This window comes from Geospiza fortis, unplaced genomic scaffold (genome assembly GCF_000277835.1).
Source record: "Geospiza fortis unplaced genomic scaffold, GeoFor_1.0 scaffold18, whole genome shotgun sequence".
Classification (NCBI taxonomy): Eukaryota; Metazoa; Chordata; class Aves; order Passeriformes; family Thraupidae; genus Geospiza; species Geospiza fortis.
The window spans coordinates 1220726-1242697 of NW_005054445.1; the positions used below are offsets into that span (position 1 = coordinate 1220726).

Below are 21972 nucleotides of genomic sequence, written 5' to 3' on the forward strand. Positions count from 1 at the left end.
TGAAGCCAGAGGTCTCATTAAGGAGCATGGGACTGACCCTTCCAGGAGAGATTGCTGCAGTGAAATGAGCGTGGTACAGCCAGAACAGGGCTCTGGAAAACAGCTCAGCAGATGCTATCACACCTCCCCAGCAAACACCCAATTCCACCAGCTTTAACTGAAATTCCTCAGCAGTTTTGTTGTTTTTTGTTTTTTGTTTTTTGTTTTTTTTTTAATACACTTTAAATTAAAAACAAATCAGAGCTGCATTGCTTTGTTTAAAAAAGCTGACAAGAGGAAGCTGAGTCAGAGTGGCTCCAGGATGCACACCTCAGGCTGTGGCAGAAAGGAAACCAGTGACCAAGTGGAAATGAGTAAGAGCCCACTGCACTGCCCTGATTAAAGGCCCAGAAATAATAACACAACGTGCTGCAGCGATTATGCCTTCCACACAGAGAAGGAATTGTTATTTTTTAACCTGGAGGTAATGGTGCTTCCAGAGAGGCTGCAGACAACCATCAGATACAATTGCACATTGCAGATGGGAAGGATTTTGCACTGATTAGCTGAGCTGCTGGAAATTAGCATTTGGGGTTTGTGTTTATAACTGAAGGAAAGGCTGTGCTCTCCCCTGCCCTATCTCCTCGCTGGTCAGAAAATCCTGGCACAGTGGCACTGCTGTGCCTGCATTCCCCCCCTTGGCACAGCTTCCCTTGCACAGCGCCTGTAACATGCTGGGTTTAGCAGGACGGACTCCTAAATCTAACTTTTATAAACTGCTACAAAAGCATTCTTGGGCTGTACTGGCAGGGGCAAAGCTCTTCCCTAGTGAGAGTCAGATAGAAGGATGAGAATTAAAAGATGATTAGTTGCAGCTGTTTCAATAGCTGTCTCTGGTTTTGATGATTGTGCTTATCAAGAAGGGCTTATTTATCATATGGAATTTCACCATAACTCAAATTACTGAAGAGAAGGAAAACTCTCACTTAGTGAAAAGTACAGGGCTGCTTTATCCACTTTGCTGAGACTCGTGCTGGTTAGGAAAGCAATGAACTTGTTCCTACACCTGTGTTTTCCATGAATTCTTTGAGGAGAACTTCCCCGAGCACGGATCAGATGAGACAGTGAACAAACAGCACAGCACAAACCTGAAAGCCGCTGTAGCCACCAGCCAGCCTGCCCTGCTGGGAGCACAGCAGCAGAGAAACTGGAGCTCCTGATCGCCAGATCAATCTCCTCAGCAACAGATACAATCTAATTCAGAAGAAAGGTGCTTTAATCTCACATCCATTCTGTGCACTTATCAACCCAGTAACTTACACCAACCCCCCGGGTGTCTGTGCACAGTGAGCACAGTCGGGCTGAGCAGATTTAATGTGCTCAGTGAGGGCTGTGTTTCTGCCCACTGTAACACATTATTCCTCTCAGCAGTAGCAAATGACAGTTATTACTTCAGATTCCCAGGAATGTCAAATCCAAACTATGCACAAGCACCTGTAAAGCAGTTGAGTCCTACCCCATCATTCAAGAGAGGAAGGACTATTTTAAACTTTACTAGTCTGGCAAATTGCTCAGACTGCATTTCAATAACACAGGCTGAGCTCAGAGTTTCACAGAAAGAGATGCTGATCTAAACCAGACATGTCTGACCCAGGTGCCACAGAGCCCCAGAGCAGCAGCTAATGAACATCTGTGGGAAAAGCACTGGAAAGAAGTAAATGATCCAGTGAGGGCAGCTGGATATAACATGGAAGAAAACTCATACAGCAGAGCTGAACAGAAAAGGGCCTGATGTCATTTGGAGACAGGAATCACAGGAAAACACCACGGAATGACAAGTAAAAAATTGCCACTCCTTTTGCTCTGCCACCATCTCCATCCATGAGTCACACAGACAGTGTGTGCTAATTCATTTTTCACCTGTTCCCTTCTAGTCCACCAGCTAGACTGTTAAATAATATTTCATACCCAAAATTACACAACTAAAAGGTAATTACGGCTGCCAATGTTGTCTGATCATGCAAAGGATTTTTCTCATTAGCAGAACTTAGTGTGAATTAATAATATTTTTGAAACATTACCCTCTGGATTGCAAAAGGCATGAGCCACCAAGGAATTTTTCCAGTCTTATGATTTGGCCACAATGATAAAGTCTGAAAGTCTGAGATCTACAAGAAATCCTGTTTGCCAGCATTTAAAACTTTCACATGGTGACTTCACTGCCTGGCAGGGACAGCAGGGCAAATGTGTGGGACCAGCCAGGGGGCACAGGGCACTCTGAACCAGCAGTTCTGCTGCTGTGGGAGAGGGCTGCAAGAATTGGTTCTGCTTTCCATGAAATCTCAATGGACCTTTCCTCAGAGCCAGAAAGGAAACCTAAAGAGCCAGTTCAGCACTGTGAAATCTATGACACATCATGGGAAGGTTTGAGATGGTGAATCAGGTCTCTCAAATTTCAGTGGAAGTATCTTCCTCTTGAACTTACAAAAGGTTTTCAGTTTTCTACCGAGCTCTGGAGCAGAGCATGTGAAAAGTCCTTTAGAAACTTTCTCACTTCTTACCTTGAACTTTCTGGGGGAAATGAAGCAAATCAGATAATAGGAAGGTAATTTAGCAGGCATTGAAACAGACCTGGACAGCCTGAGCTGGGGCCTCAGGGCACACAGAGAGAGCCCTGGGGTCTCCTCTTTTCCCTCTGAGCAGAGGGATGACTGCCTTCCCTCCTCCTTTCCTGAATGTCACCCTCAGTCCCAGCCCCAGCAGAGGCACAAGGGCTGGAAATGCAGCTGGAGCCACTTGCAAGGGTCAATCCTTTATCTGGGCCCTGTCTGCTGTGGGCACCAGCTTATCAGAGAGCTGCATCCTGATCAGAGGGCTGGAAACCCCTATCAGCATCTCCTCTCCCAGCAGTGACACAGCTCCTATCAGCTCCTCTCCCAGCAGTGACACAGCTTATTTAACAGCTCATTTTCCTGCAAGGAAACTGGACTCTCTGAGCTCCTTACACAAGACTTTGAAAAATGTCTCCTTTTTTTAAAATAATTAATCCAACAAATTCCTTCAGGAACCATTCATCTTCACTGCTGTACAGCATGAAAAAGTGAAACAATCTGACCAACCTCAGCCTTCTGGCAAGGCAGGAAATCAATCCCACCACCTGTGGTGGACTGTAATGACAAATAGGGGCAAGAGAGTATTTAACTGTGGAATAATATTAAAAATTTAATTCAATAATTAAAATTATTAAAGTTATACTTAAGATACATTGAACATTTGCCTACATTTCTTATAAGTGGTTCCAAAGAGTGTGTTTTGAGTAAGCCCTGCACTTCTCAGTTTTCTTCTGCATTATTTAGTGGAAAAAAAATCCTCTTTCATTTGTAGTGCACAATGCCAAGAGCTACACCCTTGTGCTCAGTTTAACACTGAAGCTTCCCCTCCTGAGTGCCCTGAGTGGTCTCCAGACTTACAACTCACCATAATCAAGATGCTATGAACATTTTCTCCTTCTGAAAGGCCTACCCACACTGCCTTGCTCCTCAGGTCTTCACTTTACCCGTGAAAAATACTGTGACATTTCATCTTTGCACCCAGCATGGGCAGAGCTTAGCAGGAGCCCAGTCTCATTAACAGGAGGGCTCTACCCTTTTGGTTTCCAGGCATAAAAATTCTTATAGGTAGGACACTTCCAAACTGCTTTGAAAGTCCTGTTTGTGCAAAGCAGGCATAGTCTGTGCTGATCAAGTGTCAGTCACCAACAGTTCCTCTCAGATATTTGCTAGCTGCTAAAACTCTCTCCAAAACAACAGCAAATAACAGACCAACACTGGTGTTTCTCTCAGAGCCTGTTTCCTTTTATTCAGTTCCCTCATAGAGTCAGCAACAAATAAGGAGATAGAGCAATAATAATGCTAAGTTTATCTTGTTTCCTCCACTCCCTTTTCTCCCTGGGTTACTAAGGCTTGGAACAATAACAGGATGCCGGGATGCAGGATGGGAAAGGCTGAGTCCCAGCTGGAAAACCTTGGAGACTGGAGAGCTGAACACTCCCAGTATTGCTTCACAAAAAGAGAAGTGGATTTTTCTATTTGATTTTCAATTTTTGTATTCTGCTTAACATTTTGGGATTCTGTTGGGTTCAGTTTGCCTGATTTGGTACCAGAATGAAGCTCGGCCACCTCGGACTCGGGTAAGAGACAAATGTTATTTTCTGTCCTTCAGCCATCAAGTTCATTTCAAAGGGTTTTTTACCTCCACCCAGATTATTTTCTAATGTCTTAAATAAGTTAAGAAATATCAGCAAATGGGCTATGAATTTTACACATATCCACCAAATCCTTTGGGTCTTACACTGATGGCACCCACACCAAGTTAAGTACAAACAGCAGAGCTGTTAACAATTGACTGGAAGAGGAAAATCTCTGGCTTTGTTGGGCTATACCATAATATTCCCAGATTATTTAAAAATATATATACATTTAATGGGGTTTTGGGTATTGCTTTGTAATATTTAGATCATGTTGCCAATGTTCATTCATAATGGCAAAGAGGTGGAGATTGTGCTGCCAATTGCACCTGTAAAGGCTTTAGGAAGGGAATTCCCTCCTGGTGTGGGCAGGCGCAGCTCCAGGACTGTGAGCAGAGGCGCAGTGGGCTGGGGTTTGATGCAAATGTTTTATTGAAGTGGATTTGGGTCTCTCTGTAAGGTGGGTGGCTTTCCTGTGCCCAGGGCCAAGAGGCGACAGCCGCCGTGTGCTCTGGCCAGCTCTGGCACATCTGTTCAAAACTGAGAGGGGAGTTTATACAAACCCAGGTCAGTGATGTGGTCTCCTAATTCCCAAGTTTAAAGTGTCCCAGGTGCTTTAACACCCTAACTCTGGAGTACCAGGTTTTACAGACCTTGTTCTAAAAGACCAGCAATCCTTATTCCAGAGATTCCTTGATCTCAGTGGTTCAAAAAGACCCATCTTTTTTCTGATGGGTTATTTTATGAGCAGTGTCTCGACACAAAAAGTTGTTTGAAAAGGCTTTTATCTTGTCCTAGAGCAGGTGTAGCAGGTCCCTGCACTAACAAGCTGGCTGTGCAGCTTGCAGAGACAAGGCATTTATGCATAAGAGATGAAGTGGTCGTGGTTCTTCTGTAAGAAATCCATTCTGCAATAGTGGGACTGTCAGTGTGCACAGCACCTCACCATGCTGGCTGTCACACTGTAATAAAGATAAAAGAAGGGAAGAAATGCAAGGGAAAACAGATATGGAAGAAGATGAATTTCTGTGAGAAAATCTCCTCCATTCTTAGCTCCCAAAAACATTGCAAGCTGGCTGTTTCTGCAGTTAACAAAGGTAGAGGTAATCGATGTGTCCCTGCCTCCTGTGAATATAAATCATTAGATCAGCATTTGTAAAAGCACACAGTATTATAGATGCTCATGTAGGAAAATATATTAGACAAAAGCAAGGATGCTCCAAAGATTTACAAAAGCTTCTCATCTCAGGTTAATTGGTGTCTGGTAACAACAACCCATATACCAGAAACAAATCACAGAAATGCTGACTTGAAATTTATCTCTGGTATCTCCAGGAGGTGTTTTATCCTTAAATAAAGGGTGACCCACAGGAGAAAAGGACACAGGATGCATTTAGCATAGGAAAGCCTTAGAATGGTACAGTGTGCTAGAGAGAAGAATGGGAATTTACAAGTAATAAAACAAATTAATTTGAAAGTAAATAATAAAATCCATTAAAAAATCATTTCTGCTTTGCCCACAAAGCCACAAACCTGGGTTATTTTTCAGACTGCTACAGCTGCACTGCAATGCAACAGGAAGCATTTCCCAAAGCTCTGCTCTTTAACAGAAGACCATAAGAGTGTTCTTTAAACATTTTTAAAACAAATGTTAGCACTGAAATTGAGTCCCTGAGCAAGGTGCAGCTCACAAGATGGGGCACACAGGCAGGGCAGAGTTAACAGCTCTGCTGCCAGCTCTGCCTCACATCCTGCCTTGCTGAGGAAACTGCTCTAAAAACAGGATAGAGGTAAAAATCACAGGGCATGGCTCAGGAACTGCTCTGATTTACAGCACCTGGAACAAAGGACTTCACTGTCCCTCCATAAATCAATTAATTCAATTAATATTTCAAACTCAACATAGGAAAAAAATTCATAAAACTCTCTTTTCTTGTCTGGGTATGTGTCTACAGAACTACAGGCTCAAATCAGGCCAGAAAATAATTTTTGTTTTCTAAAAGAGCAGAGGTTCACATAATCAAGATAACTGATTATTTCTGGCACCTGAGCTTTCTGTAAGGAATCTTCATTGTATTTCCATCATGGTTGCAGGTTTTGCTCAAATTCTACAAGTTTAATTCAGAGGTTCCAATATTAGTCCCAAGAAGAAAATAAGAGGTTTCCTTTGTAAGAAATTTCTTGGGCATTAAATTACTTTGGTGTTGTCTTTTTTTTTTTTTTTTTACAAATGGGTTTCCCTTGTTGTCCATGTGAGTTTACAAACTGCAAACCCCTCAGAGCTGAGCACTGGTGTGAGTGGTGTCCCCTCCTCCCCCGGGCACAGCAGACAGGGGTTGTTGGTGCAGACTGGAGCTTGGCTGGCACAGAGGTGCCCAGCTCACCCGCACAGAGCAGCTCCCACCCCGGCCCTGGGAGCTGCAGGAGGGCAGAGCTTGGGGAGCAGAGCTGGGCACTCCTTTGGGCCATGATAAAAGGCTTTCTGTGGGCTTCCCCACAGGGCTCTGCTCTGCCAAGGGCCATGCAGGTGTAGCAAACACAGAAAACAAACACTGGGGTCCCTGTCATGGCCAGGAGGCACCAGCTGTGCTGCTGAGGAGCTCCCAGGATCCTGCTCCAGATCCCTGCAAACCCAGGGGTCCCACCAAGAAATGCTGGGAATGAACCTGTGCAAAACAAATGCATGGTTTGGAAATGGAGGCATGGTTTGGAAATGGAGGCATGGTTTGGAAATGGAGGCACACCACTGCAGGACACTGCCCTGTGCAGCCCCCTCCAGGAGGGAGCCAGGCAGCCCCACGCCCACCCCAGGCTGTCCCTGCTGGGGCTGGAGCCCCTTCCCAGCCCCAGGACCCAACAGGACCCATCACACGCCCTCTGCCAGACCAGGATTCCTGCCCAGCTCCAGCCCAGCTCTCCCATGGCAGTCTCATTCCACAAAGCCATTTATTCCCATGCAGGAGCACAGAACAGCCCCAGCTGCTGCCTCCCAGGAGGGGCCCAGCCAAGGAACCCCTGGGCTTTTATCCCCTCCCAGTTCAAGGGTGCCCAAGCCTGGCTCTCCCTGCTGAGCCCTGGGCTCTGCTGCCTCTGGCTGTGTCCAGCTCCCTGTGCCCTTTCCTGGGGCTCCAGCCATCCCAGGGCTCCACCTGAGCTGGCCCAGAGACTGCACAGAATGAATTCCTCACCACACCCCTCACCACTGCACCTCCCGAATTCTGCAGCGAGCCTGGCCTTGGAATATGAAAAATCAATAATAAATTGTGAAGAATCTGTTTGCAGTTCTTGAGTGCAGGAATACAAATTAGCCCCTTTCATTTGATTGTCACTCATCTGCATCAGAATTTCAGATCTGTCAATAAGAATAGAACTGGCTGTGTTTTGAATGCAAGCTTTTGCTGAATATGTAGAGTTCTGTCATCTCCTGAAAGGGAGGGAAGTTGTTTGTGCCCTGGCTCTGGTCCGTGCCTGTGCTGCTGCACACATCTGTTGGGCAGGCAGGGGGATTTGGGGCCCAGCCCTCCCTGGTGCTGATTAGGACATTCACAGCACCTGGAGCAGCTCAAGAACCTGGGATTCCCAGGGCTGCCAAAGACAGGAGAAGGGCACAAGGGCAACCTATCCCTCCATGGCACTGCCTACCCTCCAGTTTTGGTGCTCTGAGAATAGACCAGGGGTCAAGAAGTGAACAGACTCTGGAAGACTTTTCTCCAGACAGGTATTTTTGTGTGAGAGCAAAACTCTTACAATAGATTAGCAGCTGCATTTGAAAGCTTTATCAAGTATTAGCCACAAAAGTCCAGAAATTATAGTGAAAAATGACAGATATTTTAAAGAAAGGCCAGCACAAGCTAGGGAAATGGCACAGGTACCTTCCCAAAGAGCAGCAGAGAGAAAAGACTGTTCTTCTGCCCCAACATTGCTCCCTGAACTGCAAGGACTTACAGAGCACCATCGTAGTTAGAGGTAGACAAAAAGGCAAAAATGTTTTCAATTCCTCATTTTCAAAACCCAAAGAGGCCACTTTTATTGTCCCCTTCTGTTCCTGCCCACTTTCCCCAGCATCCTCTGGCACAGCCTGGAGCAGCAGAGGCCTCTGTTTGTGTCAGATCTGTCACAAAGCCACAAAGCAGCAGTGGCACCTCTGCCTTTGTCCTTTCCCTGCCTCCCGTCCCTCCCAGCCCCACCTGCAGGGTGCCCTGGCCCCTGGCAGAGCTCAGCAGGGCCAGGGGGCCTCTTGCAGCACACAGGGCCCTTGGCCTCATTGTGCAGGACAGTGGGAAGGGAAATTCCACTTCCACCAAATTCCTTCTCCTGCCTTTGTCCACGTTTCTAAGCCAGGCTCTGGTAGCTCCAGTCTTCCTGTTCCCCTTCCTTTGGTGATGCTATCTGCTGTGAATCTGTGCCCTGGGAACCCTCAAGGAGCACAAAGCCTCCTTCCAGTGCCTGGCCTGAGGAGACCAGGGGCTGCTGCTGCTGTCCTGCCCGTGATAGGAAATCCTGCCATTGATGGGAAAGGTTCCTGGGATGGGCTCAGCTCCCTCAGCAGAATCCCCCTGGCACAGAGCTTTAGTTGGCTTCTCCATTCTGTATGAGCTGGTCCCTGCCTCTACCTCCAGCCCTGGACCTGAATTCAGAAGGGATTTGCATTCTCTTTCTGGCTTTTGCTGTCATTATCCTTCAAATATAAATGGTCTGCAATAGAATCAGTTTATTCATGACTCGGTGAGCTTCAAGGCCTTTTCCAACTTTAACAATTCTGTAATTCTGTGTTAGGATTAGGCCAAGCAATCAATATTAATAATAATGTATCAGAGTTTTCAACACCTCCTCTAGGAGCCCAAAGCTACAATGGATTTGTGTGTATTGGCTGTTTGCTCAGTGCTGGTAATTTAGGGGTTTAGGCTCTCATTAAAGCATAAACAATGATGGCACATTTTAGTATCATTCAGATGGTCAGGGCACTCCAGACACTCACCCAGCACACAAATGAAGAGGGGAGGGCAGAGAGCTGGAGAGCTGGAATGCTTTTTGCTGTGGGTTCATTTTACAAAGAGAGGGACAGAGCTATCCCAGAGCTCCATCCTCCTCAGCACCATTTCACAAACACCTTTGCTCTGCACCCTGGACTTGCCAGCAGCAGCTTTGGTAAAAGATTAGGATTAGAACAGATACTGAGTTACTGAGTTACACTTGGACATGACTTCAGTCCCAAGCAGGAAGGAAGGGACACATTTCTCTGTGGAATACATTTTCTCATTTCCCTGCTGTGAAGTGATGAGCTGCATCACCTGCCAAATTTGGACTGACCTGCAGCTTCTTCAGATGCAGAGAAAGGGTTTATTCACCCCAGAAGGGCTTTCCAGTGGCTGTGATTGGAACATGAGCTGTGGCAAAAACAAATGTTCCACTTACACAGCCTCTGAAGAGAAAGAAATAGTTCCACCTCAGCTTAAGAAAAGTCTCTGTTAAATCACAACCACTCCCACACAGAAACAGGTCCACACAGAAGAGAGTCACACAACTTATAACAGCTTTCCTCATCTCTTTAAGCTTCCCTGTGTCTGGGGCCTGTATTTTCAGGCTTTCCAGCTTTCCTTTATCAGCACAATAAAGAGGAAATTTGCTGCCCTAGTTTTATTTTGATTTAAAGATGGAATTTTCCTGACAAGAGCTAAGCTGTAACTAAAACTATTGGAAGACTCATTGTAAATTCACAAGAGCAGTAAAAATATCATTTGCATCATCTCATAACACATGGAGATAATACAATGGAAGTGTTCCAGGAAAGGACTGTAACTATAGGGATGGACATAAAAGGTCTTAAAGTTAATTAAGCCTGGTCTACAATCTGCTGGATCTGCTGGATAAGGGCAGGAAATAGAGAAGAATGAACTGACATTTGAATGAGACGTTCTAAAAAGGGAGAAAAATACAGAACACTAAACAAAACCTATCCAGACACACCCTGTTTTTTCAGCCTCTTGCCCAGATAGAAAACAAGAGATTTATGTATATGTGCATGCTTTCTTTATCTGCCACAATGTTAATTCTCAGAGGAAATACTGATGCATTCAGCTACCCCAGAGAACACTCTGGACGAAGGAATGAGCACACTCAGGCAGCTGGGCAGGGTTTCTCTGCTGCAGATTAGGGCAGTAAATATCAGTTATGGGCAGCTGGGCACGATGCTCCTGTGCCACACAGCTAACTCTGCTCCTGAGCTTTTGTTAAAGAAAAACATGGGGGAAAAATCTTACCTGCTGTAAACACAGCTACATTGTACTTTTAAAACATCATATTTATTGCAAGTGGTTCATCAAAGGAGAGGGACTTTTCCTTAATGAGGGGGGCTCAGCTGGAGATCTCTGCTAGGAGGCCTCTCTGATATTAAGGATTTATGTGGAAGCAAAGGGGAAATGGAGAAAGCTCTTCAATACATTATTCTTATTTGTACCTTGTATTCTTGCAGCTTGGCCAAACTCTGGAACACCCAGTGGCAGCTTCAGCCAAGCTCTGTAGAGCTGAGCCAAGCAGGGGAAGCCCCAAAGCAGAGCCAGTCTGAAAGGTGCACACCATTTATTGTAGGGAGCAAAGCTGGTCAGAGAGGCTGCAGAAATCTTTTCAGTGATCACAAACACCTCCAAGATGCCCAAACTATTCCATTTCTGCACTGGAATGAGCAAATAATTTTCGGAGGATTCTCTTGTCCTCCTGCTCCCCCAAAATCAAACAGCATCAGAGGGGGGTGCTGGGGATGAGGGGGCTCAGGGAGACTCCTGCACTCTCTGTCCCACTGAGCCACCCCCGTTTGGGATGAGCAAGAGGAAATTGGCTCAGAGGAAGGAAGGAAAAAAGCTGGATCTACAGCCAGGCAAATGTGTCAGTGAGACTGAGAGAGAGCCCCTGCCAAGGGGGAGCCCACCTGAGCATCCCTGCAATCTGCTTTTGGATGCAAGGAAAGGAATGAGTTCTTTGCCTGTCTGCAACACTGGCACTTCATCACTATTTTCAACATCTGTCTGTATCAATAATTAATCCAGATGGGAGGTATCTTCCTCTTTATCTTGGACAAGGAATTCAGAGAGGGAAATGTCTGCAGTTCCAAACTATGCGTGCAGGGTGATCCCACCCATCTTATCAGCTCGCTTCAGAGCAGAAGGGCTGCACTTAACCCAGAGTTAACCCCCACAATGGCTCTGGCTTCAAAAGCACTTGACAACTGTCACCACAAGACATGTGGCCAAGAGCAAATTTTGTGTCATTTGATTGTTTGTTTCACCCCTGCAGCATCTGCCAAGTGAATAAATCATAGCAGTCATAGGTATTGTGGGATTTCTGATTGTAATAAATGGAATGCTCTAAACCAGAGAGCACAGAATGTGTGTGACAGGGATGATGAGGTGAGAATACTCTGTGCCAACCCCCAAACTCTGCCTGTGGGTTTGAGCACATTCCCTAACACCAGAACAGCCCTGCTCTCCCTCAGCCCTCACAAACCTGCTCCCAGGGACCAGAGGCTGGAAAAAGCTACAGCAGAGTAGGTTGGGACCTTAAACTCCATGGGATTAATGCTGTCAACAGCTAAGGGAAAGCCAAAATTTTCTGTTTATGATGATATTTTTATTTGCTATGAAACAAGATCAAAAATTGCTTTAATAATTTAATCACAAATATTTCAGCAGCTGTGTTTATACTGGGCACTGTGCTTAAGCACATTTTACTCCTTGCTGTATTTTGGACTGATATATTTGTACATGAAGTAAAAGGCTTTGTGCATGGGCAGACTGGACAATACCACTTATTTAAAGGACTCTAATCCATTTTGGGAATACTTCAGGGAAAGTAAACATTATGTGACTGTAGGAGAAAGAGTCAGAAGCCTCCAGCAGCCCCAGAATATTTCAGTGCTTCATGCTTCGTATGTGTCCCATTTCAAACGGGTTCTCATCAGCTCTCAAGTGTCTCTACAGCTGCTGTGGGGACACCCAACGTGATCCTGAGGGATTCTGCCCCTGGCAGGAGACAGACCTGCCTGCTGAGAGTGGGGAATGAGGAGGACTGTTAAAGCTCACCTCAGACTGAGTGTGCCTCTGACAGACCTTCACCTCTGCTTCCCTTCTGGGCACAAGGCCAGCAGATTGACCAAGATGGGATTTCTTGCTGGACATACCAGGATGGTCACAGAAAAACAAGTCATTCCCTAAAACAACAATTAGCTGCATCACCAATCTGATGAGAAGGAAGTCTGTACTGTCTCTGCTCATTTTAATGACTCCAAAGCCTTGTTTTACCTCCATCACATCTGTCATCCACAGCAAACAACCCTCAGTTCAAGAGCCAAGTTCTGTTGTCATTTCAACAACAGAAGTCATTCAAGAATTATTAATTTATCTAGTCCAAAAATAGTCCTTCCTTAAGGTCCATGAACAGTCCAGTAACTGAAACATCAACATATATTTAATTTGCTTCTCAATTACCAGATTTACAAGAAAGAAACTCTGCTAAAAAACAGATTGCTACAGATTGACAGGAAAATTATTTGATTAAAAATGAGAATAGGAATCAAAGCTTGTGCACGTGACCTGGAGGAGCAGCCCCTCATTTTCTTGGGTAACACTTTTGTCATGACCCAGAAAAATAAGTCCTAGATTTTCTTGACCTATGTGGAAGTTGCACAATTTTGTACAGACTCTCCAGGTCTTCTTTTATTAGATCATGTAAGGGATTCATTTCCACAAACAGAAGTGTTTCAGATCCCCAGACATATTGAAATTAACACTATCCACAAAAGGCTACAGGTACCAAAACAATGCAGGACAACCAGGCACAATCTATCAGCCCATCTCTCCCAGATATCCCCAGGAACAGAGATTCTTTGAGGTATTCTTGAATTCTAACAGAAGCCAATTTCAGAGCTGATTCTGAGCTGTGCAGGTATTATGTAAAGGAAATCAAGATCTAAGCCAAGCAAATGTGTATTTGTGAACAGGAAATTGAATCTGGACCTACACCAGAAACACACATTCAATAAAGAATTGTATCCATTCTTTATCAGATACAAATCAGGCAGGAGCATAGACAGCGCCCTCCAAACTGCAAATATGCTTTTGAAAATTTTTAATGAAAGTTTTAATTTTAAGAAAATGAATATTAAGAGAAAGTTAGCTAGAAATTGAGAGAAACCAGCAAAGGTTAAAAATCCTTGCACCTTTGAGATTTTGGGCCTTGGTGCTTCACTGTCTGACAGGACCCTCCCAACTCAGTCAGATTTATCAGCAAGGAACAAAAGGGATCTTCCTTCCTCACTCTTTCTGTTTACCACCAAAATCTTCCTGGACTATCCATTTCTGATTTGCAGCTCTCACTCTGCCTTCTCTCAGATTCACTGCAGCACTTTGAACCAGCAGGTCACTCGCTGAGATGCACGCAGGGCTGTCAGGATCGCGGGGAGGGCTCCTGGGAAGATCCATTTTTGCTGCTCACCCATCTGTAGGGCACAGGCTGTCACTCACTGACTTGGAGAGTGGCTCTGCTTCTTTGGAAAGAAAAAGAAAAGAAAAAGGAAAAAGAAAAGGAGGATAAAAATAAGGAAAAAATTGAAAAAAAACACCAAACCAAGTCTTGCCTCCCTCATTTTCTTCCCGGTTCTGTATCTGAGATAACAGAAAGACCTGGAGCACAATTTGGCTGCCTGCTTTCCACCAAGGCAATAAACATTTAATGTATACAAAGCAAGTATTTACAGGTCTTTTATAGTCAAATTTCTTCATTTCCAAAAGAGAACTTTGTCTTAGCTGAGGACTCCATCCACCCATGAGGTGAAGTTGTATTTTCAATCATCCAGGAGAAACTTTCTGGACAGGGAAAAACAATGATTAATAAATTCCCCCCAGGCCTACCAGAAACTTGAAGCTCAAATCACAAAGCCATTTCAGATTAGAATTAATTCTCCTTTTCCCTGGAAAGAAAATATGAGGAGCCCAAAGGAGAAGTGCTGAATTATGTCCTCACCTGTGTTGATACCCTGCTGCAGCATCAACACCAAGAACTGAGCAGCACCAAATGCAGCACGAGTGCTCTCACAACACTGATATTTTAAAAGAAGCAAGTTTGCTTAAGATATTGCTCAAGTGTCTGTTCATTCAGAGGTGCTATCCCAAGTAGAAAATGTCATTTTTCCAATCAGTTTTCAGGCAGGCATTTGCACTCCAGATTGTTTAGTCATCACAGTGGCTATTTGCTTCAAAGTACCATCATTGCATACAAAATGGCATTTTAGAACCAGTTCCAGGCAGGCATTTGCACTCCAGACTGTTCAGTCATCAGTGGAAATCACTTCTCACCTGCACAGAGTCGACCCAAGGACAATCAGAACTCAGCCCCAGGTAGTCAGGCACGAGGCCTGCTGAAATCAGCTCAAGAACCTGGAAAGGAACAAGCAGCAGAGTGTTCCCAGGAAGGAGCACAGCTGTGCCTTGCTGGGACATGTGACAGACACAGAAACACCGAGTTCTGCCCCAAGACACGGTACATCCGAAAAAGGGAAAAAAAAAAATTGATTCCTCTGAGTCAAAACTGCACAACTTCCTTAGGCAGCTGTTCTCAGTGTCACTGGGGTTTGAGGAGCTCCCCAGTTCCTGCTGTCACCGGGTGCCCTCAGCTCCTGTCCCATGGGAGCCCCGGCAGCGGCACAGAGGGGAACGGGAGCAGAGGTAACAACACAGCTGGGACACAGTGGGGACACAGCGGGGACAGAGCTGGGACACAGTGGGGACAGAGCTGGGACACAGCGGGGACAGAGCTGGGACACAGTGGGGACAGAGCTGGGACACAGCGGGGACAGAGCTGGGACACAGTGGGGACAGAGCTGGGACACAGCGGGGACAGAGCTGGGACACAGTGGGGACAGAGCTGGGACACAGCGGGGACAGAGCTGGGACACAGTGGGGACAGAGCTGGGACACAGCGGGGACAGAGCTGGGACACAGTGGGGACAGAGCTGGGACACAGCGGGGACAGAGCTGGGACACAGTGGGGACAGAGCTGGGACACAGCGGGGACAGAGCTGGGACACAGTGGGGACAGAGCTGGGACACAGCGGGGACAGAGCTGGGACACAGTGGGGACACAGTGGGGACACCCCTGAGGACAGAGCTGGGGACAGAGCTGGGGACACGTCCTGCTGCAGCCCTGGAGCTGGGCACAGCCATGGGCAGCAGTTCTGGGCTGAGGGAATGGGGACAGCAGAACCTGAGGGCGCTGTCACTCTGGTCCCTGCCAGGACACCACAGACACATCTCAGTGCTCTGTGCTCCAGTGCCCCTTCTGGAACAGACAGTGGTTTTCATCTGCCTGCAGGGCTGGCAGAGACACGAGGAGCTTTATCAGCCCGGGTTTGCACAGCCCTCTGTGGCCCCTGAAAGGCTGCATTAAGTATTGCTAAGGCTATTTTCTTCTAATAATGTTCTGTCTACTCACAAAACTACAGCACTGCAAAGGAAAAAGATAATTTCTCCCCTCCTGTGTTTGGTGTGCTAACTTTCTGTTCCTTAGGTCTTGCTGCATTCACACATTTACTTTTAGTCTTACCCATCCTATAGATGAGAAATTAAAGTTAAAATGGATTTTGTATGGCCAGGCTGCTCAGAGTCATTCTGCTCCCTGAGACCAGGTCAGGTTCTGCTCTCTGTATCTGCCATGGTTTCATTGAGCACAGCAATTTTGGAGGTGTTTAGATAGTGTATCAAAGTACATTCTTTCCATCTGAAAAATAATTTTTCAGTGCCGTTTGCTCCGAGGAAGACTAATTTTTTTTGTATGGGGTTTTTTAATTTTCATTTAGATGAATCATTTAGATTCTTACTGGAATCATTCAGATTCCAGTAAGAGAAAATAATCTTTAGTTTCCAGCCTTTCTCACAACCAGTTATGCAAATTATCTCAACAACACAGACATGACCCTTTTAAAATGTGTTGGATTTCTTGTGTATTCGTATATCTCGTGCCACTTTTACCAAATTTCTCTCTCAGAATGTTCATTATCACCACTCTACATTATCCATTTGGGGTTTTTTGGATGCTGAAAAATTCTCAAAGATAAGCATAAGGTTTTAGTATGATTGGCCAGGAAAATAAATCATTTCAGAGGCAACTGTCCCTCATGTCCTAAAATCTCTGTACAGAAGCCTGGTTTAACTTTTGTTTAACATGCAAGCATAGAACAAATTTCTCTGCCAGCTAAACTACTAACCTTGCATGAGGATTAATATACACTTTTAGAGTTAGAAGTAAACTAGGTGAGAGGCAAATAGCAGGAAAAAAAAACCCCACACAAATATTCATAAGAATATTTCATCCAATGTGTTTTCATTATGTGAAGACTATATTTATATCAGCTGTTCATCACCTTTACGGTTGATTACTTGCCAAAACAACCTGTAAAATGCAAACTTTTAATTAGTACAGTATTGTCTGTATCTCCACCCAACATTTTTTAATAATTACTCCCAGTCTGGAAGAAGAAACTGCACTATATGAGTCATGTGTCACACAAATCACTTTGAATACCAGAATTTCTCAGTTAACTGTCTATAGTACCTTGCAGACCAAGAGTTATTTGCTAAAATAATTCAACACATAAAATGAATAATATGGGTGGGAGAACCCATCATTTGCTGGAAGAAAATTTAAGAGCACAGCAAGAAACTCAGCTGCTTGAATAAACCACTCCCTGCTAACTTTCAGCAACATGTATGGTGCCTGATTAGACTCAAAGAAGCTGGAGCTGTTGGGCTAATGAGCCAGGACAGAGGGATAAGGGAGCTGTGAGGGGCAGAGCAGGGCAGGGACTCGTGGCAGCATCCCAGAGATCCACCTGCATCCCACCGGGCTGGAAACTGGGGGGTCCTGGCTTCCAGGGATGCACCTGATCCCCATCCCTCAGTCCTGGCTGCCCAGCAGACACAGAAGAAAGGAAAAGCTGATCCCTACAGGAAAAAAAAGGGAAAGCTGATCCTACCTGTTAACAGCCCCTGTTGTGCCTCAGAAATGTTCTCACTCCTGGCTCCATGGGAGAGCTCAGGCATGGCAATGTCCCCTTCTGCTGCTGCCTCTGGCTCTCTGGGTGACAGCTGCTGGGAAGGGAAACTGTCATGGCCAGAAAAGAGCATTTAGCACAGCTTGTCAGGAGCTGGCACCCAGGGAAAGTGCCCTTCCCACAGGAGTGAGCCCCGTGGCAGCACTGCCCACACTGCTGTGTGTGTGCTGCCAGGGACGGGCACTCCTGAGCATGGTGAGGAACCCAGGGACAGCAGCAAGGGCTGCCACGTGGAAAATGGGCATGGTGCCCTGGGGAAAGTGTCCTCAGGGTCAGCCTGTCCTGGGGAAAGTGTCCTCAGGATCAGCCTGTCCCGGGGAAAGTGTCCTCAGGATCAGCCTGTCCTATGGGGCAAGGCACTCCCATGGAGTTTGCTCTTGTCCCTAGAGAAGAGCAAGCAAAGAGCTCCAGAGTGCACTGTCATTTTCCCAAAATGAGCAGCTTGAAAGTTGCCAAAGGTGAAGCAGAGATCAGTTTTTGCAAGAGGCTCTCCCACCTCAGTCTGTGTTTGAGCTGCAGTGCCAGAGGGCAGCCAGGGACCTCCAAACTGCTGCCAAAGGAACAATCCGCTTCCCAGGGGGGTTGGACAAATATGAACAAGGAGCCCATTAATCAGGAGTTAAAGGAATTGAATCCTCCTTAAAATCTACAAACACAAAGATGGACATGCTGAGTGGAAGGGGCAGCTAAATTTCAGCTGAAATGCACATTCATGTAAATAGATTCAGTCAGCACTTTCTGGTTTAAAACTCCCAGGCAGCAGCTCAGCCTCACAGGAGAGCTCCACTCAGCACAGGAACCAGAGAAAAAGGCTCTTTAAACACTTCAGTCTGCTCTTTGGCCAAACCACAGCCTGTGCTGGTTGGCATTGGCCAATGGCTTCCTTTGGTTATTGTGTTTTGTAGTTTTATGGATAAAAGTCAGACTTATGCAGTCACAGCAGAATCATATCTCTGCCTTCCAGTTTCCAGTTGTCCATCTACACAAATAAAGTATAGAAAAACAACTAAATTATACTCATTTTTTCTAAAAATATTAAAGGTCAAGCTAAGGGCATAGAATAGAAAAAACTATCTAAATCAAAAGGCTTTGTTTGAATCCAGAAAACTGTATCAAACACAGCTTATCTACCAAAAAACAAATTCAAAGGCACCTTCTTCACTTCCTACCCAGCCACAAAGGAGGAACATTCTCAGGTTATGTACAACAATGTGAGGGAGAGAAAAGTACAGCAGAGAAACATTTCATGGTAAATAAAATCTTTTTAACTGACATTTATGCTGCACCATGGGATAACACTGATTGCCTGGTTACCAAAGAGTAATTTTGGAAACGTCTCAGCACCTTCCTGATGAAAATATTAATTTAATCTCACATCCAGCAGCCTGTGTGATGTCAACTTCTCATCACAATTAGTGGGTTTATTTTTGATGTGCATGCTGACAGCTCCTAAAAGCTAATGGAAAGTCATTTATGTGCAATTTAAAGTCTGATTACTTGAGTGTTAAAGTTCCCTGACAGTCCTTTATATCGGGAATGGGAAATTTAGGAAGAAAATAATCAGCTTTGATAACATTAAAATAACTCCTCTGATATGAAAGTCAGGCCTAAAGTTTGCTAATAGTAACACAGGATGCAAAAATATGGTTTCACCCGAAAATCATTTCACAAATTATCATTTTTCAGATGGTAAATTCTGGGAATAGGGGATAAAGGAACTTTATGTGAGTCTCCAAAAACTTCAGAATACAAGGAGTTGAATCAATAGATGATCCCTTAAAGAAAGATAATTTGCTGTATTGTACTTGGAATTGATTGAAAAATTCACACTAATGACGTTTTCCACCAAAAAACCTCCAGATTTTATTCTAAATCAATCTTTTCCATAGGAACATATTGACTACAGCATATTTTGTGTCAGGGCATGTCAGAACACTGCATTTGGGTTTGTCAGGCCTGAACATTCCATTTCCAGTGGAGCTAACTGGAGCTGAACCATGGTGCCAGGCTGCCCTGGCGCTGGGCACAGTGGGGAGCTCAGCCCTGGATGTGCTCTCAGAGCAGTGGCAGCCACTCAGGGGGATGCTGGCTCTTCCACCAGCATTCAAAGCTCACTTTTTATTTAACTGAAATACTTTCTGTTGTTTTTTTACAGTTTTCATCCAGCTAAAACTATTTCATAGAAAGAAGAAGCCTTCAAATTTTGATGCTGAGGCAAATGAACAAAGTGATCAGACTTCCCTGCAGAAGGAATGTCCATTTGCACTTCCACGTGTGCTCCATCTGCTGACTCTGATTCTGTTGTTATTTATATTTTTGCATTTCTGTATTACTTTCTAGGCTACAGAAGAAGATGAGCCACCTTATTCTACTTTTCTCGTTGTTCTTGGCCCCAGCATTTGCTGATGGAAGAAGTCAGAAATCAACCGAAAACCTTTGTTCAAATGATGTCAGCCACAAACGCCAGAAGAGAGACTGGATATGGAACCAATTGCACATCCAAGAAGAGCTTGATACACCTTTGCCACACCATGTTGGCAAGGTAAGCAGCAACCTGCCAGCAATGACTAAAAATAGCAAATGAGGATCTTGAAAAGCAGTGTTTGTTTGCAGTCTAGGCAGGAGAAATGAAAAGGAAATAGAAATGGTACTTAATACCTACTTATTAACATGTTAAAATCTTCAAAATGTGGGCAAAGAGTAAATGAAGAACAGTGCCATAGGAATTTTAATTCCTTTGAAGAATACAAGTAAATGTAAGGGAATAGCAGGTCTGGAGATTCCAAATGCAGGAACAGCCACATTACCTGCAGGTGCATGGTTAGGAAGGAAGTCTGGTGACTGATGCATGGCAGGATTTTTCTGGCAGCACAAGATTCTTTCAGAAACCTCAGAGATCAACAAATAAAAATAAAAATCAGCAAATAAAAAAAAATAACAATTTACATCTCTCAGCTTGTACTCAAAACACGAGTGCTGTGTTTCGAAATACTGTTACACAATCAAAAATATTGTTGCACAAAGCGAAAGCAAAGAATTTGTAAAAATACTAACGAGCATTGACCTGCTTGCAAACTCCTTTTCCTCAGGGCAGTGCTCATAAAAGCCAATCATGCACTGCACATGCCCAGGGACAGTTCTCCCAGTGCAGTCTCCCAAAGGGAGGCACAGTGGCACTGCAGATGAATGCAGCTGAGCGTCCCCCTGCCCTGTGCAGCATTCACATCTGTCAGGGCTGTGCCAGCAGAGTCCCACAGGCCCTGCTGGCTGCTCTGGGCTGCCAAAAAAGCACCACAGAGAAAGCACAGGGCCCACAGGGCTCTCTCAGCTCCCACGGGGCATCTCTGCCTCATTTCAGAGCAACTCAGCCCCAGACTGAGGAGCAGCTTCTGTTCCTGGAGCTGTCCTACATAAGAGTAATTCTCTTTGCCCAGCTCTGGCTGTTTGAGCAGCACAATCTCCTGAAGGCTCCTGCAGCACTGAGCCCTTGATTAACCCTTCAAAGAAAGGCCCCAGCAGCAGCAAGGCAGGGCTGGGTGTGCTGCAGGAGTGTGCTGACACATCTGGATTTTATCTTGCACCACCTCAGTGCTCTCCTTTTGTCCTCAGCACCAGAAAGGCATTCTGAGAGGTTTGTGCTTTTTACACTGAATAGGTACACAGAAACAGAGAAAAAAGGCACAGACTATCCCATCCTTGAGACAAGGGTGGGGTTATCTCTCATGTGGCCTCTCCAGAGTTGTGAACTGCTCTCCAGCAGTCCCAGCTGCCAGAAGCATAATTAAGGAATGAGGGGTGGAAATATTAATGACACATTTCAAGAGAGAAAACCGAAATTTAAACAATGCTCAACAGTAAATGACAATTACAGGATAAATCAAATCCTGAACACCCAACAGGTGACATTTATAATAACATCAGTAACAAAAGGATGGAAATACTTGGTCAAACCCAGCAATCCTTGATAATTAGCTGGCTGAAATAAGAATACTGATATAGTGCATGGAAAATTGGGGTTTAAATCTTCTAGCAGTGTCCCTGTATGTGTGAGGGTATAGAAAGGGAAGTATCATTATGTTATCTGCAGATCAACTAGTGTGAAAAAGCATTTAGAATTTGATTAAATTATATTTTAAAACTGATTAATGCTCATTCCTCTTCTCACATCCCTTTTTCACTGCATGTAACCTTAAATTTTAAAATCTGTGGGGTAGAAATGTAACCTTCCTGTCATACCATGAGCCTAAAAACTGCCTATTAAGGGATTGAATGTGACTGAGCACAAGAAAGCTGTCAGCTGTGGCAGGAATTCTGCTAAATGCTAAGGAATAGAGGCTAATGCTGAATAATGTCAGGAGCTGTGAATACAGATTTCGTCCTGTAATCCTGTGAAACTGAGCAAAAACCCCTGGCAGGTCCAGTAAGCTGCAAACAAAAGTAACTCAGACTGAAGGTGGCTCATGTTATTTCAGACATAAGGCAGTTAATTATTTGTAAGTGTTGGCTGCATGAACAATTGAAACCTTTAGGAAATATGAGGTATGATTTTAAAAAAGCTTTGTTCTATATAAGCAAGGAAGTTTCAGTGTGGGTGCAAGTGTCATCCCACGGGCCCAGCAGCTGCTGTGGTGCTGCTCAGTGCTGTCCC

The 21972-nt window shown here is 44.9% G+C and overlaps 1 protein-coding gene across 1 annotated transcript in view; it reads left to right on the forward strand.

Moving 5' to 3' along the window:
- The first annotated feature begins 3917 nt into the window (after positions 1 to 3917).
- The window catches only part of CDH5 (cadherin 5), a 28880-nt gene continuing 10825 nt past the window's right edge, over positions 3918 to 21972 (forward strand). The window contains exons 1-2 of the mRNA XM_014309655.2: positions 3918 to 4168; positions 19665 to 19866. Of these exons, the coding sequence (XP_014165130.1) occupies positions 4143 to 4168; positions 19665 to 19866 (228 nt within the window). The 5' untranslated portion in view covers positions 3918 to 4142. The remainder of the gene's footprint in view (positions 4169 to 19664; positions 19867 to 21972) is intronic.